The 21,681-nt window shown below is 37.5% G+C and overlaps 2 protein-coding genes across 3 annotated transcripts in view; both read left to right on the forward strand.

The window, feature by feature from the left end:
* Positions 1–588: 588 nt before the first annotated feature.
* On the forward strand, positions 589–15,815 carry park7 (parkinson protein 7). Its single transcript, XM_088338070.1, has 6 exons — positions 589–881; positions 2,602–2,703; positions 2,783–2,842; positions 5,014–5,083; positions 11,004–11,090; positions 15,615–15,815. Exons 1-6 carry the CDS (start codon positions 792–794, stop codon positions 15,773–15,775), a joined length of 570 nt encoding a protein of 189 aa, XP_088194196.1. The 5' UTR covers positions 589–791; the 3' UTR covers positions 15,776–15,815.
* Positions 15,816–18,746: 2,931 nt separating this feature from the next.
* Positions 18,747–21,681, forward strand: part of kcnab2a (potassium voltage-gated channel subfamily A regulatory beta subunit 2a) — a 158,252-nt gene continuing 155,317 nt past the window's right edge. For both annotated transcript variants that reach the window (XM_088338068.1, XM_088338069.1), the window contains exon 1: positions 18,747–20,388. The gene's annotated coding sequence lies outside the window, so the exon portion shown is untranslated. The remainder of the gene's footprint in view (positions 20,389–21,681) is intronic.

Raw genomic sequence — 21,681 nt, forward strand, 5'->3', positions numbered from 1 at the left:
CACTCAAAGACGTCTGACCAATGGGAAAGCACCCGCCCACTACTGTCAAAATGATTCAATCGAAAATAACGACTTTAAACTTTTTTTCACCACGTTAAAAGATAGAACTCTTCAAATGACTTCATCTTATTTTTGTATTTTATTTTTGCATTTGAACTCTTTTTCTTTGATTCAAAATGTATATTTTGATTAAAACAACGTGTGTTTGTATTGAATAATAAAGACACAAATGTCCTACCCAAACAAGAGCCAACCACAGAAAAGATGACTGCAATCAAAGAAAACATTTTCAATCCGAAAATAGTGTTCAAATGCAATTTATTGAGTTTCAAATCTTTTTTTTTTTTTTGCATTCAAACACTTTTTTCTTTGAATGACGTGAAGGGTTCTTTTGGGAAAATATTTTGTTTTGTTTGAAACAACAATTTTTTATTGCATAATAAAGACACATATCTACCTCCAAACAAAACCAGATGTTAAAAAAACTATATTTTCATTATATTTTAAACCGTTTAAGTAAGAGCTACTACCGAGTCATACAGAAAGCGTCACATGCAAATGTCAACATGATGATTTTATCTTTTTATTTTTACCATTTTTATGTGAACAAATTCGATTTCAAACTAGGTCCATTTGGTCAAAAGTTGGCGGCTAGTGTAAAAAGGAACACATCTTTAACAAAAAGGGGGATAAATTCGTCAAAACTGGCAACCTAGCCGAAACCCTATGCGCACCTAAACTAGCTCCCTCGTTTCTGTTTGTTTTGCACTTGACAAGCCGCAACCCCAATCATGACCGGGAAAAAAGCCTTAGTAATTCTTTCCAATGGAGCAGAAGAAATGGAGACTGTTATCCCAGTGGACATCATGCGAAGAGCCGAGGTTAGTCTTCATGCTACTTTTTTTGTGGAGCAGTTAGCAAGCTAATGTTGATTTTCTGGAAGTTTCCCAGATGATGCAGTAGTCATAACTAAGCACACAATGCGTTGATGATGTAGTTGTATCTGGATTATGCGAATAATATATTTGTTTTTTGTACCACTGTTTAGAGTGCCGGGTAACGATATAAGCGTACGACAGTCAAGCAAAATGTCAAAGTTGAATGACATTCTGCAGCCATTTTGCAACTGTCAAAACGAAAGTCCATATTGACATCTATGTGAAATGATTATTCTAAAAATGAGCGACTACCACTTGATTATATATTACGTCAGAGCCAGTGTTTCCTAAATATTCTGCATCAATACTCTTTTGAAGTAAGTGCAAGAATAATCGTATCTCTGATAAGGTTTTGGTACATTAAACATATTTATTTTTTTATCTTCCTGTAATATTAAGCTATGACACTAACCATATTCTGTCATCATTCATTCATATTCAGCTTCTTAATTTATACAGTCGGCACTAATTCTTCTTTTAATTGTCAGAAATGACCTTAAGCGCAATAGTTTGATATTATCTTACCTTTTTGAGTGGAATACACCGTGAGAGACAGGATACATCAATTTCAGTTCATGAAGAGATTTAATTGGCTCCAAAATGCCTGTATGGAAAATCACAATATTTATTTAGAGTCCAGCTTTCACTCCTGTTAACAGAACACAGTTGATTTCCTCAGGCAAATGTTGAGTGGCTGGAGTAGTACTTCCCCCAAGGGTGACATGCTATTGTCAGTTGGACATTGTTCCATTCAACCGTGGGTTCCTTTTAAATGTTTAATTTTGTGAAACATTTGCAATCGGCTTTTGGGCTGCCGTTTTTTGTAGAAGAATGGTGCTAAACCACCTTAGTCTTTGCATTTTTCAAATCCTTCAACTATCGTATCTAGATCATTTGTGGCCAGAGTATTCTGCAAATAGATTTTAGAGGGATCTGCTCATCTCCAGATTTATTTCTTCTTGCTTGTCGTCTCATAACCCAGATACAAGGAACGAACACACAGAGGGAAAAGAAATCTATTCCTGAATCATCTTAACTAGTGAAATCAAAACCATGCCTCATTTTATGCGAATGGTGCATAAAATAATCCAGATATGACCTGGAGTCAGTCTGATGTCATATTGTAAGGGTCACCAACGTGGTGTTGCGGGCATTAGCTAGCCTCCTAAGAACGGCTCAGTAGCCCGCAAAATGGTTCTAAAAATAGCTCACCAGTCCAGGGTCATTGTGATCTTCTAGTAAAATTATTTTCCTAGTGGTTCACTGAGTCTATTTAACTGTATTTCCAACAGTTAACTTGGTAATAACATAGTAACAACATTGTAATAACACAAGTTGTTATTATAAAATAGCATATTGATCTGGTAGCCCTTTGCGCTAAATAGTAAACGTAGCTCTTCTAAAATGTTGGAGAGCCCTGCCGTACCATGACATGCAGATTTGTACTCTCTGCGGATCCTTGAAAATTCTCAAAAGGCATTGAATTAATTATTCTAAAAATAAGGCCTTACTAGGCATTAAAATATCTTAAATCCAATTTTTGAAAGAATGCCAGGCTGAAGAGTCGGCCCTCACACATTTCCAGCTCACCAAATCTGGCCCGCTTTTTGAAAAGTTTGGACACCCCTGCCCTAAACTGTAAGAACCCTGTATACATTTTCAGATAACAGTGATTGTGGCAGGACTTACCGGTAAAGAGCCAGTGAAGTGCAGCCGAGGTGTCATGATTTGTCCAGATGCAAGCTTGGAGGATGCCAGAAAACAGGTTGGACTAAGCGATTTCATCCCCTGACCAGAAAAATCAAGATGAAACTTTGTGATTTCTTGTGTGATATCTGTCTAAGGGCCCCTTCGATGTCGTGCTTCTACCTGGGGGGATGCCTGGCGCGCAAAACTTAGCAGAGGTGAGAAACTGGTGGAGCATATTTGTATATCTTACCTGTATAACCCTGATGAAATAAAAATAATACTGTAAATTTCTTTATTGCTTGTATGGATTTCACCAAATAGGTTTAGGGTTGTTTCTAGTTTGTGTTATATAAATCTAAAAATACTTACTGTATAAAAACACTGAGAGTGTTAAAATTTCTCGGCCTCTAACGGTTTATAAAAATTAACATTGGTATGATAGTTCAGGTATTTTTGCTTAGTATTCAAATCGATGTTTGTTTGTTTTTTGCTGATGACATTTTTTGTACCACTAGGAAGCACTAAATATTACACACGGTCACTTTAACAAAAATATATTGCCTCAGAAATGAAACAAACCTGTACTTTATTATCAGGATTCCCGCGGATCATTGAAAGTCTTAAAAGGCATTTAATTCATTATTCTAAAAATAAGGCCTTAATTGTTATTAAAATGTCTTGAATCCACTTTTCAATTTTCTTACACACATTAATGAGATGCATATTTGTTTAAACTAAAAATATATTTTTAAAGTCATTTTTCATGCATCATGATAAAAATGATTCATGAATGTAGCAGAAGAGTTTTTTTAGTAGTTATCTGCCAGTTTTGACTAAGTATCCATGATGTACTGTAAACATCGTTTTTATGTATTGTTTTCCACGCCTAAAACTTTAAAGAGAGTGCTCTGATTTTTCAAAGAGAAGTTAAAATAAAAAATAAAATAGATATTTGTTTAAAATTGTCTGTAATTCATGTTGTTTTGTTTGGTTCAATTGTAAATGTTTTGTCGAATTGGTCTTAAATTTGATTTCAAACAGAATTTACAAAGTCTTTAAAAGTCAAGTCACGTTTATTTATATAGCCCTTAATGATAAGGAGTCTCAAATGGCTACACAGACCATGGATTTTTGCAAATTATAGACTATTATGACACCATCCCCTGATCTAAAACCTACATGAGGGCAAGGAAAAACTCAAAAACCTCAGTATGAGGAAAATGAAGAAACCTTGAGAAAGGGGCTGCACATGAGATAATCCCCCTTCCAGGATGACCAGGCTGCAATGAATGTTGCAATAACAAATAATACACAGATATTGTCAACATAAAATATAGGTTATCCATAAGCTCTAGAACAGACCTGGGCACTCCGGTCCTGGAGGGCCATACGTCCTGCCAGATTTTGAAGTTTGCTCTTCTTTAACTCAGGTGATACAAATTATAACCTCGTTAGCAAGCTAGCAAGTGCTCGTTAACGATACTGGTGATTGGAATCACCTGTATTGGATCAGAGAAACCTCAAAAATCATGCAGAACATACGGCCCTCCAGGACCGGAGTGCCCAGGTCTGCTCTAGAATATAAGTGTGTTTTAAGCCTAGATTCAAACAGTTCCACTGAGGTTGCAGATCAAATCTCAGGGGGCAGAGCATTCCACAGCACCGAGGCCCGAATGGAGACCGCTCATGGTTCTCTTCTTCGCTCTCACCTTGCCTTAAGCTGTAGGAACCCTGTTAACATACAAAATAAGAACGATAACCGCGCAATACATCTCTTATCATGTATAGCAAAAAAAATAATATCAAATATGTAAACCCACTTAAGAATTTTGTGTCAACATTTTTGTTGTAGTAAAATATTTAAATATGATAGACATTCCATACGTGCAAGTAATATCTAAATATGATTAAGAATATCCTCCTTGTGTTCACATGTCTTAATTATTATATTTTTGTTACTTTATTATATTTTTTCCTGTGTATTCCTGAAGCACTCCTTGTTCCTTTGAAAATGTTTACATTCGTATTGGTATTACATTATTGCCATTTTCAATGAAAACAGTCGTTAAAAATATGTTAACCCTAAAGAACCAACGGTTATTAATTTTCCAAAGGGAAAAAAGGGTTTGCCGGGGTTAAAGATTGGTATTGTCAAGCGAGTACCGACAGAGGGCGCCATTGTATAAACTTGATTAAGCCTTGACACAAAGGCAGTCAATAGACCTGATTCTCAGCATTAGAGGAATAGTCTCCGCCTTCCTTCCGGAAAAAGGGATGTATGCAAATTAACAAATGTTGAATTCACTATACAGCCTGTTCTGCATGTGATTCACTGTGCAGCTGCTTCATCCACTCTTTGATATTCACTTCTTTTTCTCTCATGCAGTCTCCTGCTGTGAAGGAGGTGCTGAAAGAACAAGATGGCAGGAAAGGCCTTATTGCGGCCATCTGTGCAGGTGCAGTCAACATGCAAAACAAACAGACGAGAGTTTCTCTTGTATTTTCACGTTTTGCATGCTGTAGTTATTATCACCAACTTGGAGTCAAAAACATCTCACCACGAGGCATTCGTCATTCAATTCTTGAGTGCAGATAGATGATATTAAAATGCATGTATGCTATTTACAACATTTCTGATGAAATTGTTAAACAATGATTTAGAGTGTGGCATGGAGAAAACAAATAAAAAGGTGAAGTGTATGGTAAATAGGAAACAACATTAATTAGGGTCCCACGGGAAAAACATGGTTCAATCAGAACATTTTGTGAAACAGCATGGGTAAAGTTTAAGGTACCGACGCTCCCCTGCTTACGAACAAGATAGGTTACAGACGATCGTTTGTAAGTTGAATTTGTTGTCAATTTGCTTCAGTACTATATTTTGTATGTATAGGATTTAAATAACTATGTTTAAGGCTTGTATAAGTAACCTGTATTGTTTTGTACTAAAAAATAAACATTTCATAAAATAATATGCTCTATAAAGATAAAGTTAAGTTCAATTTACTTTTGGAAGGTGGGCTTCAAGAGGTAGAAAGTGGACGAAAAAAAAGTGATCCAACCATTTTCTCAACCGCATCAAGCTTTCTTATTTCACTTTCATTTCAAAAGAAACGGCTCGCCTCTAATTACACTTCACACTAACCATATTGAATGGATGAACGTCAAAGTTCCTAGCGCACTAGAGATACAGTACACGTAGTATGTTTACACACAAACTAGGAAGTAGAAGCCAGATCTCTTCTTCGGGGTGGATGCTGGGTGACCTCTCACAGCGCCACCACAGGCCGATAGCGGCGGATAAAAGCACTGCAGTACTGTCTTCTATTCAAGAAAAGGTGCACACAATACAAAATCTAACTTACAGCACTGTCCGGATATTTTCCGACATCTCAATAAAATGATCGTCTCTACTGTTTTTCGTAAGTTAAATGTTCTTAAGTAGGGTAGTAGTGTCTGTATACCCTATCTATCTATGTACCGAAGCCATATCCTCCTAGTGGGAGGTGGCTAGTAGGGCTGCAGGATTAATCAAATCTAATTGAAATCGCGATGTGACGCACTGCGAATGTGTAATCGTAAGACACTGCGTTTTTTTTTTAAAGGATTTATAGTTTGTTGTTTGATTGATGGAGTCAATACATATAATAGAGAAAATGCGCTAGTGTTTTCGCTTACTGTTTTTTTTCGTCCTCTCGCTATTTGTGTTAATTGGTTTATTGGTGAATTAACATGTTTATGTATAGTTGATTGGACGATAAACATGGTTTTGTTTCTGCGCTGCACTCCTACGTTCCTTGGAGGGGTGAAGGCGGAGGAAGTAGTTGACTCATGCAAACCCCGTCGCGTTCTCTTTCAATCTACTGTGAACTTTTACACATAAGCCGTAACCAGCCTGTTTTGGGGGGTGTTCAAGCACCCCCAAATTCAACCTAAGCACACCCCAAAATTATAGCATTCTTATAACTATTTTCCTTGAAAAACGCAAGATTAAAAAAGGAAAACAACAAAAATGTGAACGGATATACTCCACTTTCTTAAATTCCTTGATTCCTAGCACTGATCTGGAGCTCGGGTCCGTGTGAAACTTGACCAAATCAGGTTTTCCACAAGAAAACCTCTGATTCAAAACATTTCAATCTTCTCAAATATATATATATATATATATATATATATATATATATATATATGTATATATTTATATTGCTACACAGAATAAGATCTATAAAACCATTAAGATTCAATGTGAAACTATATATGAACTAATGTGAAAAAGTATAAATGATATAATTTGCAGGGGCTTTACTTACATTAAAGGGACAATGTGTATTATTTGACCACTATATGTTTCTGTATTGTGTAACCAAAAACTGGTGCAAGTAAGAATACAAAACTATGGAGACTCAAAGTGACCAAAATGCACAATTTCCCCCCCCATTTTCTTGCCCAGTCTACGGCGGCCACTTTACATCACACACAGAGCGCGCTGCACGGTGAGGCGATCTGTACAATTTGAAGAAAATCTAAGACTTTTATGTGGCCTTATGGTTGTGAAAATATGGTAGTCATTTGTGAGTTAACTCGCATGATAAATGGTTGCAAGCATCCCTGGTCTACTTTCCTAAGATTTTCATTATTTAAGGTCTGTCCTTTTATGTGAAAACATTTTACTTCAGATCATTGTAGAGAGAAAGGACACCAGAAGGACATTTTTCGAGGGGCCAAGGCAAAGTAGATTGAAGGATGTCCTATAAATGGCTGCAACACTCACAGGAATTGGCAGTTTAATGAAGCCGCCAGTAAGAGAATCCCTAGCTGGCAAGTGACCCTGGCTTAGGATTTATTTCTGCTTTTTGTGCGTGACTAATGTTGTTTGCGTGCATTAAATTGGCATACACCATATGCAATCAATTTAATGAAACACGCCCATCTCTAATGTCTGTTTGTCTACGAGACTTCCGTTCTTTTGGGTTGGTTGGATTAGCTGTAATAGGAGTCCTTTGCAGTCTGCAGTCCTGCCAGTACAAAGTGTAATAATTAGACTGCATGGGACTGCCGCCAAGGGGCATAATCAATAACTTTCTATTTATTAACAGTTTTTCGATGAGCTCACTGCAGTGATTTTCCTTTGCCAAAGGTAATGCAGCAGTCTTTGGCCACTCCTCCACCACATTTTCTCTTTTCTATTGTGGTGCAGTGTTTAAGTGAAGAAGCAGGATTATAATGAGGCTGTTATTTTTAACATATTGAATGCCGTAAATGAAAATACAATTTTAGACGCATTTTCCCTGAGCGCCGAAAGATAAAAATACATTTTCCTTGTTTTACTTATCGGAAAAAAATATATATAAAGGGTTTGGCACTACTAATCAGTAAGTATCAAGCCTGTGGGAATGATTTCAATGTGATAAATCACCATTAGATGGGTAGGAGTGGCTTTGATTTGATCTCTGTCCACACATCAAGGAAGCCCAACTTCCTAGTGCTGCTTCCTGAATCCAGTCAATGAGTAAGTGTAGGCAGCTCCAAATGGCAGGCAGGCTTAGTGAAGCAGTGTGGTGAGAGCTGTGAGATATAGACACATATAGGCAGTTAACTCTTCAACAGAGCTTATTACTTTTTGAAAAAGAGAACCAGGATTGAATGAGTTAATAATGAGTATAATAACAATTCACTGAGTAAATGACATTTATAAAATGTGACAACACTTTTAGATTACTATGTGTACAGACAATGCCCTATTTACGAACAACATCGTAAGTTGAATTTGCTCGTAAGTTTCTTCAGTGATATATTTTGTTTGTTTAAGGCTTGTAAAAGTAACCTGTATTGTTTTGTACTAAAAAATAACCATTTCATAAAATAATATGCTCTATAAAGATAAATAAAGTTGTGTTTTACTTACTTTTGAAAGATGCGTTTCAAGAGGTCCTCCTTCGTGGGAAAAAGTGGCCGAAATAAAGCGATCCAACCATTTTTCACAACCACATCAAGCTTTCTTGTTCCACTTTCATTTCAAAAGAAACGAGTCAAACATTTTTTTTAATCAGACTAAGTAAATGTGTATATGTTTTTATATAACACGGTGTATTTAAGGTATTTTAAAACATGTATATATATTAAAAAAAAATCTTGACTTTGAAATGTTCGATTGAGGTTAACTTAATGAATTGTGTCGGTCCAATGACTGCATTTAAATTGGTTTTTGATCGCAAAATAATTATCCTTTCTTAAATGTCAATTAAATGCTTTGTTGAAGTAGATCGCTTTAGAAATGTTAGAAATGAAAGAGCAAAATATTAGCATCAAAGTCACAATTTTATATTACGTTTGCCAACTTTAACCTTGGTTTAGCAATAGCTTTTATTGTGCTGTAAAAAGGAAAATTCTATTTGAGATACTAATAGGGTCTTTGTGTGGTTAAAAAAACAATCTTAACTCATCTTAAAAACATATTTATGTAAATATTAAGCAAAAATACATAATTATAAATATTTCACTTTTTAAAATACTCATAGGTCAAAAAATGTATTTATTTTGCAGGACATGAGGCTTACTCTGAAGTTTAAAGTTTAGTAGACACTCAAAATAAGGAGAGAAGACGATAATCATCAGGGGCGGCCAAGCCGGTCCTCGAGAGCCCATGTCCTGCATGTGTTTGGAGTTTCTCTGCTCCAATGCTGTGATTCTAATCACATGGATCACTATCAAGCTCTCACAAAGCTTGCCAACAAGCTGATAACAGGCATCACCTGTGTTGGAGCAGAGAAACCTCCAAATCATGCAGGACATGCGGCTCTCCAGGACCAGGTTGGCCACCCCTGCATAGATTTCGAACTTGCAAGACGGACAGGGAGAGAAACTTTCATATAAGAAAGTCCAACCCTTTCTAAAGCCTTGGGTTCTAAAGGCAGATCTGCCCTAAAAGTATCAAGCCTCTGGGAATGATTTCAATGTGATAAATCACCATTTAGATGGCAAGAGTGGCTTTGATTTGATCTCTGTCCACACATCAAGGAAGCCCACTTTCCTAGTGCTGCTTCCTGCATCCGGCAAATGAGTGAGTTTAAATGGTTAATTACCCTAGTTCCAGATTACAACCCTTTGCTACATTTTAAACATAATTGCGGCTTTAAATATTGTGTGGCTTATTCTTTTTTTTCTTTTTTGTGGCAGCCCCAAGGAAAACTGCGAGCTCATACAAAACACCGCAGTGACATCTGGAAAAATGTATAATGTTCTTTTGAGAGAAATTAGTCAATGTTTTTGCCAACATTATTTACGTATACATAACAGGAACAAAACTGGAGGTTTCACAATACTTTTTTCATATCTTTCTGCAATCTCCCTACATTTAAACTTTTTCAGCCACAAATCAAGTTTTCAATTTATACATCCAAATTGGACGCTCAGTTTCTTATTTTGAATCATCAGTGTCAATGTCACGTTGTTGAAGTTTCTTTTAATATGTGAGGAACGATAAAAAGCGAATGAAATATGGTCCGTTACTGTGGCAACCACCAATCTCAACAACACAAAAAGACAAGTCTGTGTTGCAATCTGGCACTATTCTCCACAGAATGGTTGCCTTGGCACTGTCGTCTTACAATATATAGGGCTCACATTTTACATGATACAGCCGTTATCCGCATTTTCTTTCGGCGCATTTGTAAATATGTGCTAGTCTTGTAACCGCCATCTTGAATGGTCACATGATCTGAAATCACATCGGTTCAAAAAACACCGAGAAGGACTGAAAACGTCGAAGCTAAAAATGATGTGTGCGGGATTAAAGCACCGTTGGGTTCTGAAGCTTAATGTATCGACATGAAATTCCCCATGCTGTTGGCACTAGGCTCAAAGTATGAGAAATGGACGTGAATAAGATCACTTTCATGACTGTTAAAGCCGGCTGCTTTAAATCCTCTGTGGCTCGTAGGGAGTAAAAATTGAGTTTCGTTTTTACATTGGAGCATGCGGATTTTAATCAAGTGCACTCTGTAGTCTGAAATTTAAAGTAACCCATCCACTGTCAGCCTACTATCAAATACTGGATATGTGACATATATTGCCGTCAATGGCATTGAACGCATCAACTCATTCAGTTATAAGCGTCATAGATTTTTACACCAGTGAGTGGTTTACAGGTTGATCGCAATTAATCTGTGTCACAGAATAGATTGTGAGTTTGTTTACGGGTTTGAGTGTTTTATCAGTTTTGCATAATATCGTTGGCTCTCCTGCTAGCTAGCATCCCAATGACATTCGGATAAAGCACTGGCCAGCAGCACATAACACAAACGGCTTGTGATGAGTCATTTTACGACAGCACAACATTAATGAACCCTAACAGCTTTGCTTGGCTTCCCGCCGCAGGTCCCACAGCTCTTCTGGCGCACGGCATCGGCTACGGCAGCACCGTCACCACACATCCGGCTATGAAGGACAAGATGATGGCTGGGGGTGAGATAAAAATCAACAAACCTAATTCCGAAGGGTTACAGATAAGGCAGCTAACACAATCGTACTTTGCCGCAGGATCTGACGAGGTGCTCAACAAAACTGCAAAATGTATTTCCTTGAAGGCGCGAGTAGATTAGAATCAGCACGGTGGTAAATACTTACGCGACAAAACAATCGCGGCACTCAACTAAAATGCACTTATGCACCAAACTTCGCCTTGGGGATCATTCATGGCCCACAAGTTAGTATTTTTTGACCCATTGGATATTAAGAAATGTATTTTGTAGGGTTTACCCATATGAATTTTTCAGTGACGATACAGAGAACCGTATTTTCACAATTGTAAGGCGCACCTCAAAGCCTTTTTTTTTTTTTTTTTCAAAAGCTGACCATGCACCTTATAATGCAGTGCGCCTTATATATGGATCAATATTGAGTCGCAAGGTCTTGCAACTAAGGCAAGCAGCCGCCAACTAGATTTCCCCCCGTAGGCGAAGTCTGCAGTGTATTCTGGGATGTATATACCGGCGTTTCATTTCCTGACCAATGTGTCAATCATCATTTGAATCCGTCACCATTGGCAAAAGTTATTCGGGGGTAAAGGAGGCGGGTCCTTTTTAGCATTTACAGGCTCACATAGGCTAAAACGGGGGCAAAACAAAGCCTGCAATTGGCGTTAGGTTGCTCTACGGCATGGAGAAAAATTTTTTTTACTAGTCTGTTTTTGTAAACGGGATTTATGGGGCTAAACAGACAGTAACAAGCAACGTCTATCGATGCAGATGCTTCTCAGCGGATTTTTTGTTTTATTTCCCTATTTATTGTTGCGTGTTTTGGAGTGTGTACACAGTTGGATTTACTACACTCTGCGTATTATTATTGAAGGTGATGTTCTGCAAGACAACTTTGGTGAGCTTCCCTGACTTTATCTCAGACTGATCTTGATGAGCTGTCGGAATGTTAAGGGTTTAATAAGATTTGACTAAACTATCTGACTGTTTTGTTGACGTTCCCACTGTAGCGCCTTATAGTCCGGTGCGCCTTATGTATGAGAAATATATGACAAAAAATATTTTTGGGGGGTACGCCTTATAACCCGGTGCGCCTTATAGTCGTGAAAATACGGTATTAGTATTAAGAGGAGGCCGATAAGCGATATTTGGAGCCGTAAAAGCTTAAAAATGGGCGTATAAAATTCGTAATAATGCAAAAATAAAAAAGGAATATTTGTTATAAATTCAAATGAAACCTTGATGGCTTTCTGAAACCTTATACATTAAATAAATTGGAATTTTAACACAACTAGCATGACTAATTTTTAACTTAAACGAAAAACTAACAGTGCAGGAAATACAATTAGGCTTGGCAGAAACTGGAAAAAGGTACATACAAACTTAAAATAGCTTCCTAAAACGTTTTACAATATCCTGAATAAACAAAATACAACATAACCAACATGTCGTAAATTAACTTAAAACAAAAAAATGGAATACGCATATTGAAAAGTGTGAACACTACTGTTTTAGAGACCTGGTGGCAAAATAATGTTATGATAAGAGCTAATTTATCAGTCTCCACCATAACATAGCTCCCTAAAACAAGACAACTACACATTTGGCGCTATCTCTTAATCACAAACACGCCTTTCTGTCACAAAAACAGGCATGTTGGGACAAGTTAGCTGACCTGCATCTTCCTCCTGCTTTAGTGGCTCTGCCTCCGGTCGCTTATCCATTCAGAAAGTGCTGGGTGGGTAGCAGGAGAGAGGAGTAGGGCTGGAGAGGAGTAGGAGCAAAAAGAGTGTCTCAGCCCCTTGACACTTAATAATCAGCTCATCGAACAAAAAAAAAATGCAAATACCGATATCTGTCAAATTCATACATTTCCAGGCCGAATATCAACCCGCCCGTATATCGGTCAAACTCTAGTGTTTTATATACTTGTCACCTGGATCCGCATATCAACTGTTAACATTGTGGTTGAAAGTAAATTGATTAATTGAAGGTAACATTTTCTTTGTCAAGGAAAACATTGTGAAAATGCTACATCACATTTTTTGTTCTGAATGTTGTATCGAAAGAGAACAGGGGGCTGATCTTTTCTACCAGGTCACTGGGTTGCCATCACCCCAAAACCTTGTAAAATCTAAGATACTTCAGAAAGCTGTTTATATAATTAAATATATAGACATAATATAATGTTGTAGTAATTATACCAAATATTTCCTCGAAAGGAGTGGTGGGCAAACTAAACATACTTATTTGCAGCTGTATCACACAAAAAATCGTTAAAAAGTCATGCATTGTGATTTCCGAATTTTTCATTTTAGTTTATCTCTCTCACAGTGGACATGCACCTACGATGAAAATTCCAGACCCCTCCATGATTTCTAAGTGGGAGAAATGGCAAAATAGCAGGGTGTTCAAATGCGTATTTTCTTCACTGTACATGTGCCAGACGTATTTCTTTTTAAATTTGTTTTTAAAAAAATCCTTTTATCAAATTGGTTTTGATACACTATAAATTAAATTACAACAGTAAATTAAGTTCTTGTTTTGAGCACTCAATTGGATACCTTTTGTAGTATTTTTCTAACCATACCATACTTGTTGTAGTATTTTTGTAGTATTTGTGTAGTATTACTGTACTGGTATTTTGTAGTATTTCTATTGTATGTTTTATGGTATTTATGTAGTAGTTTGGTAATATTGCTGTGCTAACATTTTTGGTAGTGTTTCTGTAGTAGCCTTTTTTTTAGTATTACTGTCTTTATATTTTTGTAGTTTTTCTATACTATTTTTTTACACTTTTAGTAGAATTACTCTACTAAAATAATTTATTTGCAGAATTCAGACAAAGATAATACCATTTGTATAATTAGACACACAAATAATTGTATGCAATGTTTGTTTATGACCTCCCAAAGTTATTAATCTTATTTGGGGGAAATATGTTTTCCCCGCAAAAATATGAGATATATATATATATATATATATATATATATATATATATATATATATATATCTAATAGTATCTTAGGATATCTATCTCTATGAATTAATAGGAAAACACATTCTAGTATATTAAACACATTTGCCAGCAGCAAATGTCATTTTAGTCTATGCTCCATCCCACTGAAAATTGGTGTTGGTCTGCACTTTGGGAAAAAATAATGCTGATACCGATATCTGGTAAATTCTTAAATATCGGCCCGCACCATAATCGGTCAACCTCTATCACAGATAAAGATAACCTTGAGAAGGTCAAAGCTCAGCTGTTGGTCGGCATTACGGAATTAAGTAATCTTCCGTTCGTACCATATACTAGAAAGACCAAAACATAAGGACGACTTCAACAATATCTGCCCACCACTATGTTTTCCTCTGGAAAGAACACTCCTGAAACCACGTATTTGAGAAGAATAAATGCTGTCGAGCGGAGGAGTCAGGATGCATTGGGTCATTCAGAAGAACAGCAAATTACACCTGAGTCACCATCTGTCCGACTGTACTTCAGTAATTTTTTTTTCATAATCTCATATCATCTCATCTCATTAGCCGTACCGCTTCTCCTCATTAGGGTCGCGGGTGGGGCTGGAGCCCATCCCAGCCATCTGCGGGCAGTGGGCAGGGGACACCCTGAACTGTTTGCCAGCCAGTCGCAGGGCACACAGGGACAGACAACTCATTCGCTCATTCACACCTACGGACAATTTGGACCGGCCAATTCACCTGAAATGCATGTTTTTGGAATGTGGGAGGAAACCGGAGTGCCCGGAGAAAAGCCACGCAAGCACGGGGAGAACATACAAACTCCGCACAGGAAGTCTGGAGCTGGATTTAAACCCACGACAGGTTCCCGAGACATTAACTGTGCCGCACAAGCGCTAACCACTGCGCCGCCGTGCTGCCCATTTTCGTAATCATTTTTCATTTTCTCCTGTTCAATTCGATTACTCGGGTGGCGTTGGGCAGGGCTAATCTTTGCTGTTCGAAGCTGTCAGTTCACATTGTTGATGAAAGAAACTGTTCTTAAAAAAACTTTCTAAAATACTTCTATTTGTAAAAAAAATTCTCGGGCCTGTAAAATGGTAGGTTATTTTGTTTCAATGTACATTAGAAGCATTTAATTGTATAATAATTGTAAAAAAATAAGGTTTCTATTTTCCAGATTTTTCCTATTACGGGTTGTTTTTGGAACGTAACGCGTGGGGAAAACAACAGTTTACTGTACATTCAATGGTTGTTACAATGGATAGTGAAAATATCAGACCTTTAATAGTAGTAATACGTTATAGTATACTTGGATATGTAAACAACAGCAGGTGGCACTCTAATACAGTTAGCAACTATGAACCATTTCAGGGGTGAATGCATTTTCAGTAGTCTAACTGTAAGAAACTAGGTCATTCACATGGGCATGTGGTAACCCTTCTTGTGTGGTAGTCCACAGGCCTTCTCCGCCTGTTGCACGCGTCTCCCCCTTCATCTCCATCCCAAGTATTTTCTTTTTGTCTTTTTTTAGATCACTATAAATATTCCGAGGCTCGGGTGCAGAAGGACAACCATTACATCACCAGCCGCGGGCCCGGAACCAGTTTCGAATTTGCACTGGCCATCGTAGAGGAACTTCTGGGGGCTGAGGTCGCCGCTAAAGTCAAGAGCCCGCTGGTTATGAAAGAATGACTGGAGCAGTTTAACATCCGTTCACGGGCGGTAACGTTAGGTACGCCAAATTTGGTTCAAGCGATGTTTTAAATAATACCGGCTTTATAACGACATTTAAGTTTTCAGTGCTGTTTCACCTATTAAGGGTCACAGGGAGCTGAGTCGTTCCAGGCATCATCTGGCGAAAGGTAGATTACAACCTGAATTGGTCAGCAGTCAATCACAGGGAATGTAGCGAGGCAGGCGGCGATTCACTCTCGCATTCACACTGTCACTCAGTGGGATCTTATCCTAAGCTGTTTGCTCAGAGGATAGGCGATTGTACTACCATCATTTCTGCACTTCCCGAAAAAGTCTTTTGTGGTATATTTTTCATATTTAAGGCGCACTGGACTATAAGGCGTAGACTACAGTAAGAGCTAGAGTTTCATAAAAAGATACAGAAATTAATTCAAATTAAAATAATTTATTTCATAAAACATAAATTAAAATGATGACATCTGGTATTATCACAAAAAGTAGTTCATTCATAAACTATTACTGTTTACTTAAAATGCAATTAGACAAGCATAACAGGGAGAGAAGACATCAATGGATTTTGAACAAAGGACCGGGAGGAGGACCTTCTGATAAGAGAATTGTATTACCCTTCTAGAGCCTTTCTCTGAGCCCCTTCTTTTTAACAAATCTTCAAGGTTACAAAAAAGTAATCAGCCCTAAGGTGTGTGGTAATCAAAGAACAGGAACACCATTGGCCGATAGCAACGCCAAACAGTGGACAACACTAGTCAAAATTATCCTATTGAGTCGCCTTTGCATTTGTCCAATTTTAAAAACTGAATGAAATGACCAGTTACTGTGCTGTCCTTTCTCTGAAGTACAGACGCTCCCCTACTTACAAACGATCGTTCGTAAGTTGAATTTGTTTTCAAGATGCTTGAGTGCTATATTTACATTTTGTATATTTAAGGTTTATATAAGTATGTTTAAGGCTTGTATAAGTAACCTGTATTGTTTCATACAAAAAAAATCAACATTTCATAAAGTAATATGCTCTATAAAGATAAATAAAGTTAAGTTTAACTTACTTTAACAAATTTATACAAATAAAAATGACTTGACTTGACTTACTTTTGGAAGATGAGCTTCAAGAGTTACGCGACTTCCTCGCCCGTGGTAGAAAAAGCGATCCAACCATTTTCTCAACCGCATCAAGCTTTCTTATTCCACTTTCATTTCAAAAGAAACGGTTTGCCTGTTTTTCACACTTTACACCAACCATATTCAATGGATGCACGAGATATTAAAAAAATAAAATATTCGAAGTTCTCAGCGCGCTGGAGATACAGTACAGAATGTTTACACATGAACTAGGATGCTTCTTCAAGGTGGATGCTGGGTGACCGAAAGCAATGTTCATATCTACCGTTTTTCGTAAGTAGGGGAGCGTCTGTACTGTATCTATTTTTTTTTCCAGCTAGAAATCTAGTGAACGACTTCACAAATAACCAGACTTCTTTTCTTTGGTTGCTGTCTAACTATCACCCCTATTAGGTCCTGTAAAACTAAAAAATAGTACAAAAAGTCCTGTTTTTTTTCCTTACTCTACAGATTGATTTTAAGTTAGGACCTGCTAACAGCTATTCAAAGAAGATTGCTCAATTTTGTACAAAACATAACTATAAACAAAAATCTTCATTCAAGTCATTACAACAAGTTTCATACTTACAATTTTGTCGAAAGTAACAACAAAAGAGGATTCGCAATGAGCGTTCGAAGGTCGGCATCTGAGCTACCTTCCGATTTCTGCGCTTATCTTTTGTTTCCTTTTAGCAACAAACGATTAACACGTTAACCGAATGAGAGCACTCGAAGACAACTCCGTCTCTCAAAGGCAAAACAGTTACCAATCCAGTCTCATTTAATTGTTACTATGCACTTATAATTTTATCCTCCGTATTTTTCGGTACATATGCGCACCTTCCAATTTCTGTCCAGTTTGGGGTTTTTAGGTGTGCCTTATAGTCTGGAAACTATAATACATCATCTGGGAATGGATACAAAAATGCTCAATTTGTAATTCTCTCTTTAAGAATGATTGGATTTAGCTATTTCTCTACATGTGCTGAATTTCTCTGCATGTAACCAAGAGGTGTGTTTTACAATTCGCCCCTCCCATGCAGCTAATTTTGGTAACAGATGAGAAAGCACTCTTGGTTTGATGCATTGCAGTTGTATACCACAGCAAAGTAAAACCCCAAGGATGGATGTATTTGTAAAGCCTGAATATGTTGCAATAATGGTCCCGATTATTTTTAGTGTGAGCAATCTCATTTTTAACCGGACACCGTATTATAATATTAATCCAAAATTGTTTTCAAACTTTGTGCTCTTTTTTTTCAGAAACATAAAAAAAAACACAAGATGCCAAGAAACCAGCACAGTCTAAATAAGAATGACAGAAAAAGCTGCTAAAGGGGGAGGAAAAGATGACATTAACACCAACCTCAATTGTACTTTAGCCATAAACTGTTGAGACGAATCACTTTACACCTAGGGCTTCAATAAAGTCAATGCAACAGCAATCAGTGCCAAGTTTCTTAATAATTTGGGACGTCCCTGAAATTTTAAATACCAAATCATTCAAAATTAAATTACAGTTGTTCTAAGCCAGAGATGTCAATGTCATTTTAACTGGGGGTGGGCACACGATACAACAAACATTTTCTCGGGGGTCGGACTTGTAAATTAGAGAGAAAGAAGAAATGACGGAAAGAAAGGAAGAGAAATAGAGAGGGTTAGATGAAGAAAGAGAGAGAGAAAGAACATGAGAAACAAAAGAGATAGAAAGAGAAATAGTAAGAGAGGGGGAAAGAAAGAAAGAAATTCAAAGAGAAATAGAAAGAGAAGAGGGGAAGAGAAAGGAAAGAAGGGGAGAAGGAGGGAAGGGGAAAGCCAGGGAAAAAGAAGAGAGAAGAGGAGAAAAGGAAGAGCAAAAGAAGGTAAAAAGAATGAGACAAAGAGGAACAAAGAGAGAGTGAAAGAGAGCAAGACAGCGTGAGAGAAAAAGGGAGGAAGAGAGCGAAAGAAATACAAGTACAGCGTCTTTGTGAGAGGCACCTGGCTTTGGCAAAATCAAGTGGACACATTTCAACCTACAGCCTGTTTTTCTCTTGCGCGTCTCTGAGCGTTGTCTCCAGATTTAATCCCTTAGCGGGCCAGATTCGGCCCGCGGGCCGCTTGTTTGATACCTCTGTTCTAAGCCAAATGTAATGATGAAAAAAATATTTATATTGCGTTTTGCTTCTATTAAACTTTATCTGAAATGATTTAACTGTACACAGCAACATCCATCCGTCCATTATCCGCACCGCTTATCCTCAGTAGGGTCGCGGGGGTGCTGGAGCCCATATCAGCGGACCTCGGGCAGTGGTCAGGGGACACTCTGAACTGGTTGCCAGCCTCGCCCATTCACACCTAGGGACAATTTGAACCAGCCAATTAACCTGACATGCATGTTTTTGGAATGGGAGGAAACCCATGCAGGCATACGGATATATACTACAAAATGCAAATCACGCCTATAGTGATGTTTCAAAAATTCTATGTAAATATCACAAAAGTACTGTACAAAAATAAAACTACAGTAACACTACTACAAAAAAACTACAGATATCCAAAAAAGATTCTTGTATGCAAATACTACAAAATACAACAGGGATAGTACAAAAATACTAAAAAAAATACTACAGTAATACTACAAATATACTACAATCATAAAACTACAGTAATATTACAGAAATACTACGGAAGTACTACAGGTATACAACAAACATACTTATACGGATACACTACAAAATACAACAGAGATATTACCAAAATGCTAAAAAAATAATACTACAGTAATACTACAAAAATGCTATAATCATAAAACTACTCCAATAATACAAAAATACAGTGAAAATACTACAGGTATACAACAAAAAAGTCAACAAATAAAGTCAACAGAAAATACAACAAAAGTATTACAGAAATACTAAAAAGAAATACTACTATGGAAATACTACATGAAAATGACTTCGGAAATGCTACAAAAATAGTACAAAAATAAAATTACAGTAACCCTACAAAAAACAACATAACTTCAAGAAAAATCCGAATTTAGAAATACTGAAGAAAAAACCTGCAGTAATACTTCAAAAGTAGATAACAAATGAAATGTTTAAAACAGGCTGTCCATTTCTAATTTCAAATGTCAGGGTTTCAGAACAGGTACACAATTATAATCTGTTTATCAATAATAAAGCAGTTGCAGCGTTCTAATACTGTATTTGTCCGCATTGGCTCGCTGCCTTTTGACACCTAAATATAGGCCGCACAATCGCAACGTATTGCCGACCGCCACTGAGAAACGCGGGAAGCAGAATCCAAATAGATTGACGCCTGAGTCCGACCAATGGCGAGCCTTGCCATGTCTGCGGTCGTTCCCCCACTAGCCAATGACTCCTCGCTTTCTGTATAATAGGGCGGGGCTTACCACAACGCGTGGTAGTTGTATCAAGGGAGCAACTCAAACCAGACGTTCCTCTTCGTAGGCGCACGAAGACATCCAGGGGAGAATTTCGCGTAAGGTAAACGTGTTTTCTTAATTTTAGATTTCAATTGTATCCTTGATATGTATGTAACGTATATTTACACGCTCCTCACGTCGTGTAGGTCAAACGTTTGAATTGACGCCGCATGAACAGAAACGGGCAACTGTAAACAAGTAACACGCGCCTTATAGGCGTCAAAACGACAACTGTTAGCCATTGGAGTCGTTCTCATTTGGTTTCAAGTGGCGCCATCGTCATGCTTTTGACACGCTCCGCTCGGATCAAATGTGGGGAAACGGGAAGCCCGAGGTTCTGTGTCCACGTCCGTGAAACCAGAGGTGCTCGTGATGTGATCTCCGAGACGTTGAGTTGTGGTGCAGATGCGAATATTAGACGCAGAGAGCCGGAGACGGGTCTTCTCCGGGTGGTGTCCGTTCTTCGGACTGCAGAGGGGCCAGGTGACCGCTTCGGACGTCACCTTGGCAACGGCACAACGCGCTGTACACGTTGCGCATCAATGCAGGAAATTTCCGGGGTTGAGTAAAACTGGCTGATGGATTTAGGACCCATCTTTCCATGGGCGTAGTTTTAGCACGGACGGAGGGGACCTGTCCTCACCAATGTTGAGGAATCATTGCCCTAGCCTTCATGGAGGCCCTAAGCAAAATTATGACTTGATCATTCACATACTCCTTAGAACTCCTTTTATGTTCTAATCCAGGGATGGGCAACTATTTGGATCCGGGGGATGCATTGGGTCCTTAATTTTTGGGCCAAGGGGCCGATCTTGGAAAAATATCCAATTTTTAGATTTAGTATAGTACTTTGGAACTAGATTTGTCTCATCAAACTATCACAATAAGAGCAAAATAATATACAAGGTCCCTATTTAGGAAATTATTTGATATTTATTTTTCAAGATTTACAGCAGTACTTTTTTCCACTGCTCTAGTCGGATTTTTGTTGAAGTTGAAGTATTAATGTAGTTTTATTTTTGTACTATTTCTTCAGTAATTTTCTTGGTAGTTTTTCCATAGTATTAAGTTCTTAGTATTTCTGTAGAATTTTTGTTTTATTACGATAGTCGATTTTGGTTTTGTCTGTGTATTACAGTACTTTGATGATTTCAGTGTTTTTGTAGAAATTACTCTTTTTTTTTTTTTTTTTTTTTTTTGTATTTTGTTGTATTTGGAAGTATACTTGTTGATGTACAGCTGTAATATTTATGTAGTAAAGTCTTACTGTAGTTTTATTTTTGTACTATTTCTTTAGTAATTTTCTTGGTAGTTTTTCCATAGTATTAAATTCTTATTATTTCTGTAGTATTTT

This window comes from Urocampus carinirostris, chromosome 6 (assembly GCF_059441175.1).
Source record: "Urocampus carinirostris isolate Australia breed hairy pipefish chromosome 6, RoL_Ucar_1.0, whole genome shotgun sequence".
In the NCBI taxonomy this organism is placed as follows: Eukaryota; Metazoa; Chordata; class Actinopteri; order Syngnathiformes; family Syngnathidae; genus Urocampus; species Urocampus carinirostris.